The sequence below is a fragment of the Theobroma cacao genome, chromosome 4, assembly GCF_000208745.1.
Source record: "Theobroma cacao cultivar B97-61/B2 chromosome 4, Criollo_cocoa_genome_V2, whole genome shotgun sequence".
Taxonomy (NCBI): domain Eukaryota; kingdom Viridiplantae; phylum Streptophyta; class Magnoliopsida; order Malvales; family Malvaceae; genus Theobroma; species Theobroma cacao.
Window position 1 is genome coordinate 1046586 of NC_030853.1, and position 20236 is coordinate 1066821.

General features: G+C 34.6%; 3 protein-coding genes across 5 annotated transcripts; 1 reads left to right on the forward strand and 2 right to left on the reverse strand.

Moving 5' to 3' along the window:
• On the reverse strand, positions 3218-5167 carry LOC18600831 (F-box/LRR-repeat protein 4). Its single transcript, XM_018120379.1, has one exon. The coding sequence runs from the start codon at positions 4895-4897 to the stop codon at positions 3485-3487; it is 1413 nt and encodes a 470-aa protein (XP_017975868.1). The 5' UTR covers positions 4898-5167; the 3' UTR covers positions 3218-3484.
• On the reverse strand, positions 7266-11777 carry LOC18600832 (glycosylphosphatidylinositol anchor attachment 1 protein). Its single transcript, XM_018120246.1, has 6 exons — positions 11528-11777; positions 11330-11421; positions 10920-11019; positions 9400-10258; positions 9062-9192; positions 7266-8815 (listed from the first exon to the last, which is right to left on the reverse strand). The coding sequence occupies exons 1-6, from the start codon at positions 11632-11634 to the stop codon at positions 7951-7953; spliced, it is 2154 nt and encodes a 717-aa protein (XP_017975735.1). The 5' UTR covers positions 11635-11777; the 3' UTR covers positions 7266-7950.
• Positions 12532-18128, forward strand: LOC18600833 (ABC transporter B family member 26, chloroplastic). Of its 3 annotated transcripts, XR_001927695.1 has the most exons (19): positions 12532-12973; positions 13061-13188; positions 13277-13319; positions 13563-13607; positions 13738-13860; positions 13946-14049; positions 14274-14328; positions 14413-14483; positions 14648-14750; positions 14912-15122; positions 15555-15628; positions 15947-16003; positions 16096-16170; positions 16385-16459; positions 16535-16816; positions 16925-16989; positions 17083-17143; positions 17236-17416; positions 17550-18128. XR_001927695.1 is itself a non-coding variant. In XM_018120270.1 (18 exons), the coding sequence occupies exons 1-18, from the start codon at positions 12608-12610 to the stop codon at positions 17314-17316; spliced, it is 2019 nt and encodes a 672-aa protein (XP_017975759.1). In that variant the 5' UTR covers positions 12532-12607; the 3' UTR covers positions 17317-18128. The 3 variants fall into 3 exon arrangements, 2 of the variants coding, with proteins under 2 accessions (XP_017975759.1, XP_017975760.1); XM_018120270.1 differs by having other exon boundaries at positions 17236-18128; XM_018120271.1 differs by having other exon boundaries at positions 12917-12953; positions 17236-18128.

Sequence of the window (20236 nt, forward strand, 5' to 3'; positions counted from 1 at the left end):
AATAAAGATACAAGGTGCCGTGTATGAAGTTAATTACTTTCTAAAAATAATGCTTTTTTCGGTTCAATGGTTTTAAGTTGACAAAATCTTTAGAAAAATTCTTGAATTATTTTAAAAAATTGAAATAAATTTTTTATATTTTATTCGGTTTAATTAACTATTTATTTAAATTTTTTAAATTAATAATCATTAGTCAAAGCTTTATTTGTCATTTTTATTTTGCATCGTGTTGACATAAAAATATTGATAGTGATATTATATTCTAAAAAAAAAATTGAAGTGACAAAAATCTGAATTTTAGTGAACTGTGAGAACAAAATCATTTTATTATTTATAATATCTGATCATGTATTTAAGTAATTTGTAAAGGATTCTACCTATTGCTCGATGGGAATTATATGTTTCAAAGAGGCCCACATGGCTCATTTGTTGTTGAGGGTTGGACTTATGTCACGTGTGGGTCAAAAAATTCCTATTGTAAGTTGGTAATTGGGTTACAGGCACATGCGTCTTTTTTTGACTCGGATTTTGATTTAGAAGTGTTTAATTATAATTCAAAACACTCTAGTTTCTCGTCATTAACTTTTCAATCAAACACGATAATTAATTGTGCAAATCAAGTATTTCTTTTGTATTAGGTTGAATTACTATTACAACGCAATTGTCCATAAGTTAAAATTAACCTATCTTATAATGTTGCATGCCGATATAATTATATAATATTTTTCACTTTTTATATTAATGTCACATGGATATAAAAATAACAAGTGATATTTTGATTCATGATAGTTAATTAATCGTTAATTTTTAAAAATTTATTTGATTTAAAATAAAAATATAAAAATTTAATTAAAATATAATAAAAATAAAAAATTATTTAAATTTTATCTTTTTAAAATACTATGCCTTTTAACATACTTTTGTAATTTATCTAATATACAATCAATCAAAACATAAAACATAAAATCTTGCATTTAGACACGCATAAGATCAAAATTTTGATGTCTTAAATCAGCAATAGCTTATCATATCAACGCAAGAAAAACATTAGGATGAAAATCTTAAAATAAAATAGAAAAAAAAACTTAATATTTTTACACTATCTGCCTCCAATTTTCTTTTTATTTATAGATCAAGGGCGTTAAAGAAAATAATAAGAGATACCCATATTTTGTATTCCAAGCCATTTATAGAAAGTCAAAATCTTTTTGCGTTTTGTTTGTGATTTTTGAGTGAAGATAGGCTGGATGTTATGAAGTAAGAGTTTTTTTCCGTTTAATAGATTTTTTTTTTCGAATAAAAGAGTTTACCGACTCTTCAATGATGTAAGATCCTCTCATAAAAAATATCAGAGTCGAAATATATTCGGATCAAGGTAAATCTATCTTCTCTATCAATCAAAAAGTCAAAATAGGATAAGTTTTGAATTTATAATTAAGGATTTTTTTTGCTTAATAAATATATATTTTAGATTAAAAATGTGAACCGTGACATAGAAAGATTGCCAATATTAATGCATACGGGTTGCTTCGAAAGCTTAGAGCTAGGTGGCAACCCCTATAGCTCCTGGGCTGACCAGATGCTCCAGTTCATGTTTAGGTTCAGGATGGCTCAACTCCCATGGGCTAAAAACGTTGGAAAAGCATATAATCGAGTTGGGGTTGGAGTTAAGCCTTGGTTAATCAGGCTTCCTAGAAAACACAAGGGAATCCAGGAGGAATGAGCAGAAAAGATGGCAAGCAAGCAACAAAAGTATCAGCTTCATGTGTGACGAAGACATTTATCTATAACATTAACTGGGCATGTAATGGAAGGAAATACAATCCAGTTATAAGGAAGAAAACAGAAAAGATCCGAGTTGTGGCTGAAAGGAATGACATAATGGCCAACCTACCCACCTTTCGCCGAAAGTAAGGTTCCATTGAAAGCAACATATGGGAAAGAAGAAACATATGGGAATGCTACTGGTCAATTTCCAGGATTTATTAAGACAGCTCAAGTTTCATCAGAGTCCTTGTTACTAGCAGCAAGCTAAGACAAACAGACTTAAGCAGGTGGCCAGATTTCTAACCCCCAACACACAATTTGCTGCTGGTAAGTAGATAGTTTTGGATAAGTAGAGCAGGTTTTGAGTATTGGTAATCATGGACAGTGGAAGCCATGGATGACCTGCATCATGCATCATCATTCTCCTTGTGGGGAGTCGACTGAATGAAGATCTGATAACCATTGAAACAGAACACAAAGCCACCAAGAAATATTCTGCCCCTGAAGCACTCTGCAATTACCAAATCCGAGAATGATCTGCCCTGGCTACCAGAAAACATGCTACTCATTGCTGCTGAAAGAAACATGCATATCCTTGCAGAGTAATTTAGAATATTATTGAATTTTGAACGATTGCAGCACCCTCTTTTCCACATGTAACTAAAATAGGCTTAGCATAAATTCTTGAAGCTCTGTGTTAAAAGATATAAAATTTTATATAACACAAGATTTCTCTTCTCATAACATGGTATTGGAGTTTCGGATTCGATAGATCAAGATTTTCTCTTCTTCTAACACTCTGAAACGTGTTTTAACCCGTGGACTATGCACTTGATAGCAAAACATTATAACTCTTCCTGTTGATGCATTGCAGACAAACGAATTTGCCATTACCAAATCTCTCCAATTATTACAAAATTTAAAGCCAAATTACCATTACATCTGACTTACCTGATGGTTTCATTGGACTTGTTGGTAACAAGTGCTCACCTTTTTGCACTGCTGACAATTGCAAGCTATCATATCAATGAAAATATCTTCCTTCTTTACATAGTATGCCATGATCATTTCCTGATGTAAACATGTCAACAGCCGAATTTGCCCTTATATCCCTCCATGAATAAGATGTCAGAGCGCTCCAGGAAACAAATTTCAATTCCCCATCGAGGGAGACAAATTTATTATTTCAAAGGTTCATTACTTTAACGATAACCACAGTAACTTTCTATCAGTGAGCAACCAGAGAACAGGGGAGGCTAACTGGCTTTGCTTTCAATCTACTATTGAGAGAAAATTTGACTAAAAGGAATACCTTGCCTCTCGAGCACTACTTTATTTGATAAACATTTATACTCAATGAACTCATAAACATACAAGCACCATGAATATGAAATGATTTAAGGCATAAGTACAATTGGTGCAGTGTCAGTATTCCAAAGAGAAACCAACATATCATAAGAAACAATGATTTTTCCCCATTTCAATTTCCAAATAGAAGAACATTCAAGGTTTATTGCAGTTGGCTTATTACAATATCAAAGATTTTGTAGAGACATTGATTATTTAGAGAGCAAAGCAGCTCTTTCCATTCCATGACCTGAAGAAATGAAATATATACAGCAAACAAGCTGAGTTTTGTGGTATAAAGCAATTCTGTTGGAACTTCAATAATTTAATTATGTACTTCAATCATTAACTCATCAACCACTAGTTACCTCTACAACTTTATGCAATTCCTTGAAATGGCTGAGAGCTTGCTCTCCTCAACCTGCATCTGTCTCAGCTGTGGACAATTCAAGACAAAGAACTCGACAGCCCGAGCTTCAATCCCAGGACAATTCATAATATCAACACTTTCCAAACGCTTGCAGGTCTTAGATATAGAAACCAAGGCTGTAGCAGTTAGCCTTCTGCACCCTCTCAACTTCAATTCAGTCAGGTGATTGCAAGAAACTAACATAGAAATGAACTCCTTATCAAGCAACGTCTCATTATAAGACAAGTCCAATTTCCTCAACATCCTCAAATTCTGCCCCAGTGTGGCTAGCAACCCTGGCTCTCTTTCAACAACATCACAATTTATTAAGGCCAATTCTTCAAGACTAGAATGCAAGGCAGTCCCGAGAGTCTTTAGACCTTCACCAGTAACAAGACAGCAACTTTGAAGCCTGAGTGTTGAGAGACCTCTTAAATTCATAGCAACAGCTACAAGGTGATCATTATTGAGGTCTAGCGGTAACCTAAGGTCGAGCTTCTGCAGATTACACCTGCAAGTGCTTATGAAGTCCAGCAAACCCTCTCTGCTGCCTCCATCATATACCAACAGAGAGTTCAAAGAAGCACAATTCTCAGCCAATCTCAGTAACACCCAATCAACTATACTCCTACATTTCCTTAACTCCAGTTCTTGAAGACCTTCCACGCACAGGATAAATGAGGAAAAAGACTCTCCATCACCAATACTCTCACAGCTCTTTAGCTGCAATTTCTTAAGCCTTTTGCAGTTCCTCCATAGCCAACCAACACCCTTATCATCTGCCTGAATTCCTGACAAGCAAAGACTTTCTAAACCGAATTCTGCATCCAATTCCTCATTTAGACACAACCGAATTCCCCCAACTTCATCATCAACACCATCAGTAGAGCATACATAAAAACATAACTCCTTTAAACAAGAAAATGAAACAACCCAGTTGAAATAAAGAGGCCTAGATAAAGAAACGGTAATAGAAGTAAGGTGGGAACAAGCTTTCGATAGAGACAGTAAAGAAGAAACAGAAACTGGACCAGCTAAGAACCTGAGATGATGCAGGTTAGAACAACAAGAAGAAACTACGAGAAGCAGGTGATCATAAAAGGCAGTGCTTGAATTCTTGGAGGTAGAGTCGGTGGTGGCATCAGATAAAACAAGAGAAAGAGAAGAAAGAGAAGGGTAATAAGAAAGAAGAGAAGACAGAGAATCAATCACAGAAGCATGTGGAAGGAACCTGAGAGAAAGAGAAGTTTTTGAGCTTCTGTAAAGGTTAAGCCACCGCTTGGAAACTAAAGAAACTGATAAAGAAGATGATGGAGTTAATGGCAGTCTTCTAAATATCTCTTGCAGTAGTTCATCACATAACATGGTATCCATAATCGCCTTGCAAACTCTTCAAACTTCAAGAGTTTTCTTTTCTGGGTTTTCTCTGTTTTTCTTCTTCTGACAACTACCAAGAAGTTCCCATGTTTTTTCTGAGGCTTTGAGTTCTATGTTTTGTTATTGGTGTCGACAACTGTTTTTCTGGCTGTGATTTAAAGTTTGAGTTTTGATGATTTGGTGAGAGAGAAAGTTGGGTTTCGATTACAGAGGGAGATTGCTAACCGCAGATTGAAGCGCGTGCAAGACATGCTCTTGTTGTTGTTGGAGGAGTTAGAAGGTGTAGCTTCTCTCCATGGAAACAGGGAACTGTCTCTGACTTTCTCTCCAATTTTGAAAGATTGGAACTTGGAAGTTACTGCTACATTCAGGGAAATGTTTTTCTCTTTAAGATAATGATTTTTCGAAAGTTTTGTACATATTGCTTCACCTAGATTTATTCCTGATTCCAGGGTTTTTCATCCTATATTAAAATTTATAGGTAATTGAGGTAATCAACCATTATGACATGTGCAAAAAAAAAAAAAAGGTTTAAATGTGTCTGAATTATCAACTTATTTTCTTTTTCTTTTCTTTTTTTTTACTTATTATTGATTTTTTGTTTTATTGTGTATCTTGAAGTTGGAAAAAAATGATTATTTGAACATTTTAAGCATAATATTTTTTAAAAAATTGAACAATTTAAAAATTTTAAATAAAATTTTATTTTTTTATTATTTTCAATCGAGTACTTATATTTTTATTTTAAATTAAATAAATTTTATAATTAATTATCAATTAATTATTTTTAATTAAAATTTTACTTAATTTTTTTATATCACGTGACACAAATTTGATTTGTTAATGTGTTATATTAGATGATGATGTGTTATGATAATATTATTATGTGGTATTTTTTATTTTTTATATTAATATCACGTGGATTCAAGTCAATGGTTACTCATAAAATACTGATTTGATAAAAATAAAAATAAAAAAAATTAATTAAATTATATATAATAAAAAAATAAAAAATTATTTAAATTTTTTAAAATAATTTTAAAACTTTTAAAAACATTATGACAACATTTTAATATTGAAGTTATCATGATCCAATCATTCCATCAATATATTATTTTCTTTTTGAAAAAAAAATTGTCACGTTTTTCTGTATAAGTTAGAAAAGTATTTGAAGAGTTGACCAAATTAAAAAAATAAATCTAATCACCTAACCTTAGGGTATACTTTATGACTCATGAAATCTTCCAAATAATTTTTTTTACTTAGAGGCAAAGGAAAATAATAAACTGTTTTCTTAAATGTACATATATATATATAAAATTAAGCTAGGAGATATCTTTACCTTTCTAATTGATGTTGGAGGCAGGTAACTTTCACGTTAGAAAGCGCGTTTGGGCCTAGGGTTGGCCTAATGCGTCCCAGCCACCTTTTTCTTTTGTTCTCCATGTCATCATGATGAACATGTATTATTACGTACCCACGAACGTAAGCAAAAATGAAAATTAAGCATATTTTTCTTATTTTTTTCCCTGATTTCTTTACACTTAATTTTACGTGTTGTTTTTTGCATCAATGCTGATCAATTCTGACAAGAATTCCATACCCTGTTTTCTTGAGAGATTCCAGTGCAGTTTGGTCTGCTTTTCAAGGCAGAATAATTCTTTCCCTCCCCTCTTATTATCTAATTCTTTTTTTTTTACCATTTCTGTGCTGGAATTTATTGCTTGGAATCTAAATTAGGTAACCACCATGAGGACTTTAGCAGGGTCATCTGTCTTTTTCCTCTTACCATTTTTAATTCTAATTGGACCTTTTCTGCTCTCTCGGAGAAAGCTAGGTGCTGTGATGTTTTATTCTTGGGCGTTTCCTCAGAAAAGGATGTGTTTTGTTGTTTAGTAGCTTTTGGTAGGCAAAGGCTGAGGTCAGACCCTCAACCCGGTTTCCCTTGCCTCTAATCCTTTTTCTTGCAAACTTTTTGTCGCCTTCTCATGATAATTACTGCTTAACAATAAAACCTATCTAAAACAACATACAAATTTGCAGTTCAAATCACAGATTCCAACTCATTTGAACCTGTGTGTGTGCGTACGCGCGTGTCTAGAAGGCTCGGTTAAAGGCAATCGAAAATGGATTCCCAATGAGAACATTTATAAACCTGCAATTAAACTCCCACCAGAAGCATGGAATCAATAGACATCAATTTGCAATCTTTATGAGAGAATCACTGTTGCTACTGTCCAAGGTTCCTTACCTTTTGAGTGGGCATCAAGTGTGGTTCATAGATATCTCAGCATCTCTTGCTCATCCATGACAAATAGAACACTTCAACTAGAATAAAGTTGGCAAAAAAAACAAACATATTCTGTTGGGAACTAATGGTCAGCAAGGCATCTAGTCCTTATCATTTTCTTTCATCTACTTAAATTTACTTTCAAGAGCAGTGCAAAGCAATCCCCTATTTTAAATAATACACCATTGGGGAATTAGGCAAAACAACAGAGGATTCCCTTGGATCCAAAGAAACTATGTCAACTTGACCAATATTATACAATAAAATCCTGGCAGATTTTCTCTTTCATGACCTATCTTTTTCATAGAAATTTCAAGAAGTGTGCAACCATACACTTGCATGCAAGCATTTACTTGTGTGTGGAAGAGTATGCACCTAAAGAAGGCAATCTACATGTATGGATGCTTCCTCCTTTCAGACCAACATGTACCTCGGCGTTAGTGAGCCAGTTAAACTTATTTGCGTTTGCATGCCCAGGCTCTAGCTGTGAGGAGAAATTTTGAGTTGATTCCGGATGAAGATAATCATAAAGACCAATAACAAGTATGTCAAACCTCATTGTAAGCGTGCCAGCCACCCATCTGATTCCAAAATCAGCCCCATAACATCCAAGTTCCGGAGCATTGACAAACAACAATTGCATGTGCTCTCCAGATCAAGTCCAATTTTCATTAAAAGTTTGCAATTAGGTAAGAAGACAAACATTGAACTAAAATGCCCTTGATCTTCAATTTGCAGGTCCAAACAGAATTAAGCCGTGTCAACAAGTATGAAGCAAAATGTGAACGCATAATACCCAACAGGGCAAGTATACCATACCAATGAAGATATATGTAGCACTGTTCCATGCCCAAAGAGACTCAACCCACATCCAGAAGTCACCAATATTGACACTGCCAAAATCTTCAAGCATCCCTTTCAACAGAAAAAAAGCAGCTGGAGGAAAAGCAATAAGCCCTAAAACCAGATTACAAACCATTCTAGAAAAACTTCTCAAACTACCAGCTCTAAGATCAAACTTCAAAGGTCGAGCCAGCAAACACATTGGGACCATCAATAAAGCACCAATTTCTGCAGTAGCAAAATTAATGACTGACATGAGCCCCAAACCAATGAACACATATGAGATAGTCACTGATTTCACAAGAGCCCATTCTTTTTCTTGAGATGCATTATTGCAAGAAAAAGGAGAAGCTAGGACTGAGTACAGGGTTAGAAGACTGATCATTGAAAGCACAACCCAGATCATGAAGCTGATTGTTGAGCTGCAATCAGGTATTTGGCAGATGAAATACGGAAGTAATGAAACAATAGCACCCCATACGTGAACAGCAAAAACTAATTTTGCCGAATAAAGCCACCTCCATGATCTGATGGTGATACCACGCTCAGCAGTGTCAGCAATTGTAGATGGAGTGGACTTATTAGTTTTGGAATCCAAACTATTTGCATCAACGTAAAGGGAAGCTGCAACCATTGGAAGTGGCGCAATGAGAAGTGCAAGTGCAATCATGTAGACCCCTACTGACACAAACTTACTAGGAGATGTTAAGAGGTATAAGAAAAATGATTGGTGAAACTTCTCAAGGAGGTTATTTACTGATCGTATAACTCCTTCAATCAACCTGCACCGAGCAACATGAAATGCTTCAGAAAAACGAAAGTGACATAAACCAAGTTATATACAGCTAATCTACAAGTTATGAAACCCATCTAGAGGTAAAGACCTGCCTATAGAACATCTTAACTTCAATCATTCAACAATCACCTGAAGTTCAAATTTCAAGGTTAATTCCTCACTTTGAAAACTACTTATTGATGAGAACCCCAATAGCAAATGGAAACAGCAAGCAATGAGAATGAACACTCACCTGCCACCTCTAAGAAGAATGTCATTGCGTCTGAATTTATCCAGTGAATATTTGGGTGAAATCTCCAATGTGATTGCATCAACTTGGTAGTCACGAAAAGCACCATGAGGGCCTGTTGGTACACCTAGTGCCTACAGAAAATAGGCAATATGGAGAGAGAGAGAGAGAGAGAAAACATCGGCTCAATGAAGAGAGAGAAGCAAAAATGTGCAACCCCTTAAATTTTTTCTTAATCCAATTTGATACTATTTTAAATAGAAGATTTGCGGAAAAATGAACCAAAAAAGGAGGAAGACAACAGATAGATCGTAAATGACAAAACAAGAATATTACTCTACCTGATAATACAATGAACTTGCAAGTGTAGCAGTGCCTTCAACATACTCTGTTGCCGGGATGCCAAATTTCCATTCCGGGTTTAAGCTTTTAGCCACTTTTCCAAGAGATTCAAAGATTTCACCCAAACTTTTGAGCCAACTGGAGTTAAGAAGGGACCATAATTTCTCCACCTGTACACGCAAACCTTGTCTATGCACTGCCAAATAATTTACAACATTAATGAGATCCAAGTTTGGCATCTGTCCATTAGATGCCTCAGCATAAATGCTGATAGTGTCTTCATATTGTTCACTTTGATCACCGACCTTCAGGACTAGTGCAGCAGCCATAGTCCCAGCACGTCTAAAACTATTGGAGTACTTACTTCCAGCAATCGAGTTGACTTTCAAGTCATAAAGATTATTAATATCTGGACACATCTCAGAATTTAGTGTACTCAGACTGCTAAATTTAGGAATCTGATAATCTCTTAACCAAGCAGCAACTGCTGCATATTCTCCATATCGTGAATCAGCAACAAGCCATATGACATCCTTGGCTAGCCAGGTAACTTGGGTGAGCAAGGAAAATACTGAATATGCAATTCCTACAGATACAGCCTCACCAAGACCACTCTTTAGGGCATTGTATGGTGTTACCAAGACAATAGCCTCCTTCCCATCACCACGAGGAGCTCTTATGATCCCAACAGTGTTGATACCATAGGACGAACAACTGAAGTTCTCTTGTATTACTCCAGAATCAGGACTAGAGAAAAAGTGCAGTGGATGAAACTGATTCAACTGAGCATGGAATTTATGAAAACTAACTTCAGCGCCCAATTCTAACATGTACTGTGCTATGACTCTTTGACTTTCTCTGAAATGGCAATATAAACAAGGTAAACAGAATTGCATCACATTTCTTTTAACTATTTTTTCCAAGCATTGTTAAGTCAAGTAGGGGATAACTACGAGCTTAAAACCCAAAACCAAAAAAAGTAAATGTCAAGAAGATGAAGAGAAAACATAAAGAAACAGCAACTAATCTTCATAGACTGACAACAGCGTATCAAGTGTCTAACACTATAAGAAACAGTTGCATATTTAGTATGTCACATGAAAAAGCTTCTCAAAACAAACAGAAAAAAGGCAAGTCCTAATCAATTTAACATCGTATACATAAGCAGATTCGGAATCAAGCAGCCTATAATACACTTGGTCAGCTCATTTACTGCCCTAAAACAATTTTCAGAAGATTTCATATGTTCGTGTATAAGCAGGTTTGTCACTGTCAATTTAGCTTAGCCCAGCTTTAGCCCCATAATACATGTTCAACATCAATTAACGAAAACTCTAAATAAAGGGGTACTACATCATATATGCAAAAAATGGACATGACAACTATAACTTGCTCATAAGCATAAAATTCTCAAGGATTCTCTATAAATGCTACATGCTAAAATACTCAAACTCTTTGCACAAAAACAAAAACTATGCAACCAAGACTACAAAAGCATATACATGGGATCAGCACATACATTCCTGTTTCAGAAGATTTCAAGTCTAAATTAGTTAGATCCTTCACCAATCTATTTCCATCAGAAACATGCTGATAGGAAAGCATTGGACTCGCAGAACCTGCGTAAATAATACAAAAGCCACACATTAAATATAAAGAACATGTATACGATAAAACAAACACTATTATAAACCAATTACGGAATCCAATGCTTGTAAAGTAAATCACACGCATAACAAAATTAATATAAAAGATAAACTTAAACCAACATTTTCTTTCTGTGGATGAATCTAACGTTCTATTTTATCATTTTGCATCCAACTAAACAGTAAATTTCACTCAACTTAACTTGAACACAGCTAAAATAGCTACTTCATCGGATTTAAATTATTTAAACTGAAAAGAGCAAGCAACGATAATGGAGGGAACCTGGCATGAGAGCATTTTCGGAAATGTAAGTATTTTTGGCAAGAACAGGTAACAGAAACAGAGCCAAAACCCCAGCAGTGCAGCAAACGACACTGAAAAATCATCAAAACGACAACCCATTAATAACAGACTTTAAAAACAAAATTGCACAAAAATGGAAAAATCAAATTATATAAAGTGAAAGGTAAATAAGGCTACCTCACGAGGACGCTGTGAGAGATGAGGAAGATCCCGAGGCGAACGATTGGCCTAACTCTGGGCTTCGGTTTTTCGTCTTTCTCGCTTGTCTCTTTGGTTTCCGCCATGACTTTTTCGAGGAGATTGAAATTTGAGTGATTACAGTAGCAATCTTCTCAGTGCGAAGAGCTAAAATGAGGAAAGCGGAGCTTGGATGAGCCGACGAATGGGAGAAGATGGAATTCTTCGAGCTTTGGAGAGAAATGGATCGGATCGGAGGGGGTGACTATGGAGGTTGTTGGGGCGTTCTCGGGCTGGATTCTTTTCGGCCCGTTTAGTTCTTTTTGCCGAATATCTGGCCCATTTAGTTTTTTTCCGTACTTTATTTTTTTTTTATAAAAGTATCAATCAAATAAAATCTTAAAAATTTAATATGGAATTTTCAATATATTTGAAAATAATAATAAAAATTATTAAATAAGGTGAAATAAAAAAATAAATAAAAATAAAAGGAAATTAAATTTTGAATAATTTAGCAAATTGTATTACTATATATTTGTTTGCATCATATGCATTTTAATTATATATGTAAATGAAAATTCTACCAATAATAAAAATTTAAATCAAATTTTAAATGATCAATATCTTGAAAATTCTTAGATAATGAAATATATTTAGAATTTCACTATTTGTTGGGAGATTTAAAAAAAAATTCAACATTAAAATTTTCATTTACTATTAAATAAAATTGACAAGTGTTTAACATAAGAAGGAAAGAGATAATAAAAAAGAAAATAAAAAAAGGACAAAAAAATAAATTATTAAATAAAATCTTAAAAAGGGTAAATAAGAAATATGAAAAATAAACTTTTATATTTGAATATTTAAATACTGTTAATACATTAATGTCCAAATTTAGTCAAAACGACATCATTGCAGCTGGCTGCTGAAACGCACAGTTTTGTTAACAAACGAATAACGTTAAGTCGATGACAAAGTCATTACCGTTGGCCATTGGCCTGAGAAGCAAACTAGCTGCAAGCTCAAGCTCCCAAGAGAGTTTCTTCTCCCTCCTCTTCGAAAAGAAATGATTTTTGATCCATGAAATACCAAAATCACCCTTCCTATCTCTCTAATTTTATACCTCCATGGCCATCGCTCTGTCCTCCTCCATTCTCAAGCACAAAACCAAAACGACAGCGCTTCAAGTCTCCGGCTTCCCAGTTTTCGCCTCCAAACAGAAGCAAAAATGCAGATTTCCCAAAAGTTCTGTCAAAGAAATGCTCCAGGGGTTTGGGAGCTGTCCAGCCTCGTGACAGCTGGTGGAGCCTCCGTGATATCGAAGCTCCAAAATCCTCACCGGAGAAGCCTTTTAGTGTTTGGATAGCTCTTACTCGAATGTGGAGCTTGATCGGAGACGATAAGTGGATCATCTTTCTCGCTATCGGTGCTTTGATTATCGCTGCTGTTCGTGCAATTCATAATCCAATTGAAAATTTTAGATCTTTTAAATTGATTTCTTTCTCATTTTGAAAATAAAATATTCAATTCTAGGTTTCGGAGATTTCGATGCCTAGGATATTGGCGGCGTCGGTTTTTTCTGCTAACAGGGGCGAGTCCGCGGCGTTTTTTAGAAGCTCGAGGGTCTTGATATTATTGTTAATTATTTCAGGAATTTGCAGGTATTTTTATATTTTAAAAACTGTTATTAGCATGTGTTTGAAAATTTAAAATTTTTCTTTTTTAGCTTATATTTTATGCAAATTTCAGTGGCTTGCGAAGTGGATGCTTTTCTATAGCGAATACGATCTTGGTGAGAAAATTGTCACTTGGCTTTGTCAATTTTACTGCTATTTACTCTTTTGCTCCAGCAAGAAAATGGGAAACAGCAATGACTTTTATAGTATATGGAACTATTGTTAGTTGTTTGCTCTCTTTAATGAAAATGATTGTGCTTTAACTTCCTAGTAAAATCTGAGAAAAATTACAAATAAGTAGGCAACATGGCCTCACTTTTCCTGTCACTTTTGTAGTGACTACAATACTTTATTTGCAGGTTAAGCGTCTTAGGGGAAGTTTATTTGCATCTCTTATTTTTCAGGTTTGTGATCTAGTTGAGATTTTTAGTACCCAAGGTTGTGATGCATATAAAATTCATGAAAAATGAATATATATGTGTCTTAATTATCAATTTAGTAAAATACTGTTTGCTGCCGATGCTTTTGGTGTAGGATATATCCTTTTTTGACACAGAAATGGTTGGTAGCTTGACAAGTAGGCTTGGAGCAGATTGCCAGCGACTCTCTCATGTTATTGGGAATGATATTCATCTGATAATCCGCAATGTCATTCAGGTTTTGGTTTTTATCAGATATTTTATTATTTCAGAATATTTGTTTCATGGTAGACTGTGATTACATTTTCCTTTTGCATGTTCAGGGAACAGGTGCATTGATAAATTTACTGACTTTATCTTGGCCTCTCACATTACCAACTTTGGTGATATGTTCTGTTCTGGCTATAATATTTTCTTTTTATGGCCGGTGAGTATCCTTTCTCTTTTCACCTTAATCAGTTATCAGGTTTTCCTTTTGAGCTTATTTAGAATGTTAGTTCAGTTTGAACCAAATCCTGCCTCAATCTTTTCTCAATTGCATCAGGATCCGAGTTTATGATAGATTGCTCTGTTCTATAAAGCCTATCCAACTCTATGTATGTTGTACTTATTATGCTTTTGCTGAATTAGCATGCTTGATGTTTTTGATAGGTACCAAAAGAGAGCTGCAAAGTTTACGCAAGAGCTCAATGCCTGTGCCAACAATGTAAAAGCACAAAACTTGTTTGGATCGCTGCAAGAGTTCTGCCACTTGAATAACATTCTAATTTAACCTGTTTCTTATGTGTAGGTTGCACAAGAAACACTTTCTTTGATGAGAACTGTCCGAGCTTATGGAACAGAAGGAGAAGAACTTGGAAGGCAACATTCTCTCTAGAATTTCTCCATTAAGTATTCTTAATTTTATGGGTTTATTTTTTCTTCTATGATTGGCACTTCTTTGGAAAGCACAGAAGTTGACACCCAAGGCTTTCGTGTCAGGAAATTGTTAGAAATTTTTATATTGTTAATCCCATTGGTGTTAGGTACAAGCAGTGGCTGGATGCATTAGGTTTTGTAAGCATTCGAGAGAGTGCAGCTTATGGGTTCTGGAATATGAGTTTTCTCACCCTTTACCGTTCAACACAGGTTACTTACCTTTCACCCTTTACCTCCGCCTCTGGTTGGATGAATGACACTGCAAATGATAACTTGTATGAAGATGGATTACAGTGACCAAGAAATAGTTCTAATGCGAATGAATATCTATTATATGATTCATACTTTTATTTCAATATCCTATTTTGCAGGTTCTTGCAGTGCTGTTAGGAGGAATGTGCATCATGAATTCCCATGTATCAGCTGAACAGCTCACTAAATACATATTATACTGTGAGTGGTTGATTTATGCTACTTGGAGGGTGGTAGACAATTCATCATCACTATTGCAATCCATTGGAGCAAGTGAAAAGGTCTTCCAATTAATGGATCTCTTGCCTGCTGATCAATTCTTCTCAAAAGGCAAGTATTTCTTGTCTCTTTTTAAGGGGATATCCCATATGCATAGATATTCTTCAGATTAATGGGGTTGTGTTTCGCTTCATTTGGTTCAGCTTTCATCATATGACATGCTGTGAGAAGCACAATTTCTTGCCTCTTATTATGATTCAAATTATTGACTCTGCTAGAAATCGCTTAAACAATTTGCAGAACTTTGCATTGTCTTTTTATCTGTATAACTTCTAATATGTAAACAGATAGAAATGCTGATGAAAGATACTGGAAATGAAACGAATTTTGATGAATTTAGACTCATGACTGTTTCTATTTTAGCAATTTGATCTTCTAATTCCTTTTTGATTCAGAGCTTTATTTTGAATCTGGGGTTTTCATTCAAACTAAGTTTTCTTTCAGGTAACTATTTTTTTTAATTGTCTGCCAAATTGTTTACAGGAGTGAAGCTGCAGAGAGTAATGGGAAATATCCAGTTTGTGAATGTATCTTTTCACTATCCTTCACGGATAACAGTATGTATCATGTCCTTGTAAAGTATCATTACATGAGATTCTAGATTTTTATATGGCTTCCTCTGCATGCTATAATTGCCATTATCTTAGCATTCATCATTAAGATTTTATTAAAACCTTCAACCGGGGAACGGATTCTAGAGATATGTTGGAGGGCCAACCGCCATTCCACAACTCCGTCCTTTTTAAAAGATAATCCACATAACTAAATTGGATCAAGATAAGGTCCTCCTCCTCTTCCTGATTTTCCCATGTGATAAGAGTGGATTAAAAGAAAAAACACTCTCTGTTGTCTCTAATTTTCTGATATTTGACCAGGTACCCATACTAGATCATCTAAACCTTTCTGTACAAGCAAACGAAGTGGTTGCAATTGTAAGAAATGTCATTGCATGGTTATAACTCTGTCTTCAATTGGTGTTGAAACAAGTTTTTGCAGTTTGACAACTCATTCTTATCTTGTTAAGGTTGGTTTAAGTGGTAGTGGAAAAAGCACACTAGTGAATCTTATGCTTCGTCTCTATGAGCCAGTAAGTGGACAGGTTAGCTTTCTCATTCTCTCATCTCCATATCATCAATTTTTAATGAGCTGTCACAGGCTCACGGCTATGACGGTCATTATTCTCGTTTCAATAGTCTCTTGTACTTCTTGTGCTGTTCCCTTTTGGTTTTAGTTTTTTGTAATGCACCTAATGAATTACTGGTACTCTGGAAGTTAGGCAGCAGGGCTTACATGCTAAGTGCCGCTAATTGCAGATATACGTAGGTGGTCTCCCACTCAAAGAGTTGGACATCAGGTGGCTGAGAGAAAAAATTGGATTTGTTGGACAGGTTAGGCTACATATTTCATTGTGAGGCATGCTTGAATATTGCTATGCAATATACTCTAATCTGCATTTCAGTCAGGACCCCCATCTGTTCAATATGGATATCGAGTCAAACATTAAATATGGTTGCCCGCGGGATGTTAAAGAGGAAGATATAGAATGGGCTGCAAAGCAGGCCGATGCTCATGGATTTATTTCATCTCTTCCTTTTGGTTACCAAACCATCGTTGATGGTAATTTGCTTAGTGGGGGACAAAAGCAACGAATTGCCATTGCTAGGGCCATCCTAAGAGACCCTGCAATTCTTGTCCTGGATGAAGCGACCAGTGCTCTGGATGCAGAAAGCGAGTACAATGTCAAGGTAAAGACATAAATAAATTTTTCCGAATAGGTAAAAAGTAAAACAAAACGAAATTTGTTGCGGGTCTGTGTTTGTTGTTACTGATGCATCACCTTCTATGATCTATAGGGGGTTCTTCATGCACTAAGAAATGAAAGTAGAGCAGAAAGAACTATCATTATCGTAGCACATAGGTAAGCTCTTTTCCTTTTTTCACCTCCTGTCATTTCCATTTCTATATTCAAGTTTGATCTTATTTGGAACATTGAAACTAATAAACTTTGCAGGTTGTCTACCATTGAAACCGCTGACAGAATTGCTGTAATGGACGGTGGTCGAATTGTCGAGGTAGGATCTTTTCGCCTATTCTATTCCAAATGATCATGTATCTTCAATCCACCATAGCCCACTTATGCATCTCTGGCTTTATTTGTGGTCAGATGGGTGACCACACTGAGCTTCTACTCAGGGGTGGGTTTTATTCTCGATTAGTCAGAGCCCAAGCAGAATCCCTGGCTTGATTCTAAAATCCTCGGACATCAAGTACCGGCTGTTGTGTTCATCCCTCTTTTGCAGCCACTGTGTCCCTTATCATAAGATAGAAAAAAGAAAGGTGAAAAGGTATATGCAAACTTCCAATATCTTCCCTTTTAGTTACAACAAAACAACAAAATAACAAAAAATACAGTTGTAGAAGAAGAACAAATGAAAGATGAGCGATGGGATTAAGATGTGATCACTTGTTTCATCATAGATTCTCAAGGGCTTGAGTGGAGAAATCTCCTTGCTGAGGAACTAGCTGGTGAGGTAGGCCTTTCATTCCCTCACATTCCTTCACTGCCTTCTTCCCACTTCTTTCCCTAGCATCCAAATTTTCCTTCTTTCGAGCTTCATCATCAACACCCGGTGGCTCATCCACCACACCTTTAACGTCCATAATCGTCTTGCCTTTCGTTTCGTTTCTGGTTTCTTTGTTCCTGTTGCTGTCCATGACCAACAATTACCGCAGCTAACTTTTAAGATTTGTTGGGCTTTTTATATGTACAATTTAATCTATCTGGTTTTTGTCAAATGGGTGGCATTAGCCATGCTTGAAGTGCAACACGTATAGTGTTTTGGAGGCAGCTTTAACATGTGTCTTTGAGCCTGTTCTTCGGCTTCATGCGCTGTAGGCTCATCCTATGGCCCATGCCAAATGGCAATTTTGCCTAGCGACCTTGGATTGAAAGGTGTGTCAAAGATTGAAAACATTTTGATATGCGTATGCCTCGATTAAACCAGGTGTAAACTTTCCCTTGACTATTCTTTGTTATTTCAAAATTTTCATATGACATTTTTCTGTTTTTTTTTTCAAATTAATATTTTGTGGATATCTTTTTTTTCAATTGTTATATTATGTATAATTTCGGTCTCTCACTCAATTAAAGCGTTAAGCTTACTCAATAAATTAAATTTTATTTTGAAAGTTCAATAAATTAAAATTATAATAGTTAAAAAACTTACACTATTTAAAAAATTTAAATAAATTTTTATATTTTTTATTAGGTTTAAGTATCCAATAAGCCGTTGTAGCTAGATTTTTCGTCAATTTAATCTTTTTACCAAAAACAGGTTAATTTGTTCCCTCAATTTTGACATTTTGTGGAAGTAAGTCATTCTCCTTCATGCCATTCAATTTTACCATTATTGTTACTTATGTGGCATTGACATGTCAAACTTTGCTAACGTGGTGGTGATGCGGGTTTGACATGCTACATCATGTGGAAATTTAAAAAAAAATATTTTACGTCACAGTATAAGGATTAAATTGAATAAAGATGTAAATTATAAAAGCTAAATAGAATAAAATTGTAGCTAGGTAATATTTTCAGACCTCTTCCTTGGTGTTTTTATTTGTATTAAAACCATTAAGGAGATACATGGTAGATGACATGATCTATGTCGATTTAAAGTTTTGATTTTCGCTAGGTATGATATGATCAATTTTTTTTTTTCATGCCATTCCCAACAATCTGCTGTTGCAAGTACGGAGAGCTTGAGTTCAAAAGATTGAGATTGAAGCATGCAAGCCCTAAAGGGGATGGGACAATAACCTACACACCCTAAACCGAATCTGCCTCAACACCTACAACTCCTCTGAGAAAGCTTTCTATTGTAGTTTTGTTCAATTTAATCTTTATGACATGATACATATTTTTTATTAATTTTTTTAAGATCAACCATATCAGCATTGCCATGTCAACATGTTAAAACCTTGTCATCATTACCACGTTAGCATTTCATGTCTATATCCTTGCCAAATGAACAAAGTTTGACATATCAGCAATAGTAACAACAAAATTAGACTGCTTTAAGGTGAGGGACTTGATTGCATAAAATGTCAAAGTAGATGGATTAAATTAACTAGTTTTAAGCCAGAGGGATTAACTTGACGAAAACACCTGGGTATAGAAACCCATTGGGTACTTTGACCTTTTTTATTGTGTTAAATGAAAACCTTTCAATTATTTAGGGTCAAATGCATTTTTATAATTAATGGGTAACTAATTATTGTTAGTGAAAATGTTATTTGTCAATTACATGAACGTAACATATTGATATATAATAATAGATGATGATGTAAGAGGTCGATATGGTGTAATGAGCTAATGACATGATCATATAGTATTTGCAACTTATTCGTTAGCGTCACATGAGCACAAAATTGATAATTGACATTTTGATTAATATCAATTAGTTAAAAGGTAATTTTTTTTTAGCCCTCAAGATAAAGTGATTTTAAAAATAAATTTTTTCATAATTCTAACTGTTTTTAGTTAAGAAAAAAAATTTTGAACAAAATTGCTTTTAATGAAATGCAAGCACACATGAAAAAAAATGTTGTTATATTGTTGTATGTCATATTTTAAAAAAATTGTTACATGCCATATAAAAAAAAATTTGTTACATGTCATGTTAAAAAAATGAAAATCTAACATTTTATTGTCATATCTGGCCGTAGAATGATCAACCTAAATAAGGGAGCGTCCTCAACTAGCTTAGAAAAAAAATAATGAAAAAAGAAAAAAGGCATTTTAGACACTTTATGTTTAGACGTTAATACCGTTTACACATTTGAAATGAGTTTACACATTTGAAACGGAATATTTATTTAAAAAATTAATGAATTCATATGTAATTATAATTAAAATTTAATTTTATTTCAAATTGAATTTGTTTTATGTAAGAGAACCCCAAAACGTGAAAAAATGGAATTAGACGTTAATGCCGTTTACACATTTGAAATGCGTTTACACGTTTGAAATGGAATATTTATTTAAAAAATTAATGGAATTCATAAGTAATTAGACTTTAATGAAATGCAAGCACAGATGAAAAAAAATGTTGTTATATTGTTATACGTCATATTGAAAAAAATTTGTTACATGCCATATAAAAAAA

Coding starts and splice junctions, on each gene's coding strand:
- LOC18600831 (XM_018120379.1), bottom strand. CDS start 4,897: ATGGATACCATGTTATGTGATGAACTACTGCAAGAGATATTTAGAAGA.
- LOC18600832 (XM_018120246.1), bottom strand. CDS start 11,634: ATGGCGGAAACCAAAGAGACAAGCGAGAAAGACGAAAAACCGAAGCCC. Junction 10,259..10,919: donor AAATCTTCTGAAACAGGAAT/GTATGTGCTGAT, acceptor TTGCCATTTCAG/AGAAAGTCAAAGAGTCATAG. Junction 9,193..9,399: donor CAAGTTCATTGTATTATCAG/GTAGAGTAATAT, acceptor TATTTTCTGTAG/GCACTAGGTGTACCAACAGG.
- LOC18600833 (XM_018120270.1), top strand. CDS start 12,608: ATGAAATACCAAAATCACCCTTCCTATCTCTCTAATTTTATACCTCCA. Junction 13,189..13,276: donor ATTATTTCAGGAATTTGCAG/GTATTTTTATAT, acceptor TGCAAATTTCAG/TGGCTTGCGAAGTGGATGCT. Junction 14,329..14,412: donor TCAATGCCTGTGCCAACAAT/GTAAAAGCACAA, acceptor TCTTATGTGTAG/GTTGCACAAGAAACACTTTC.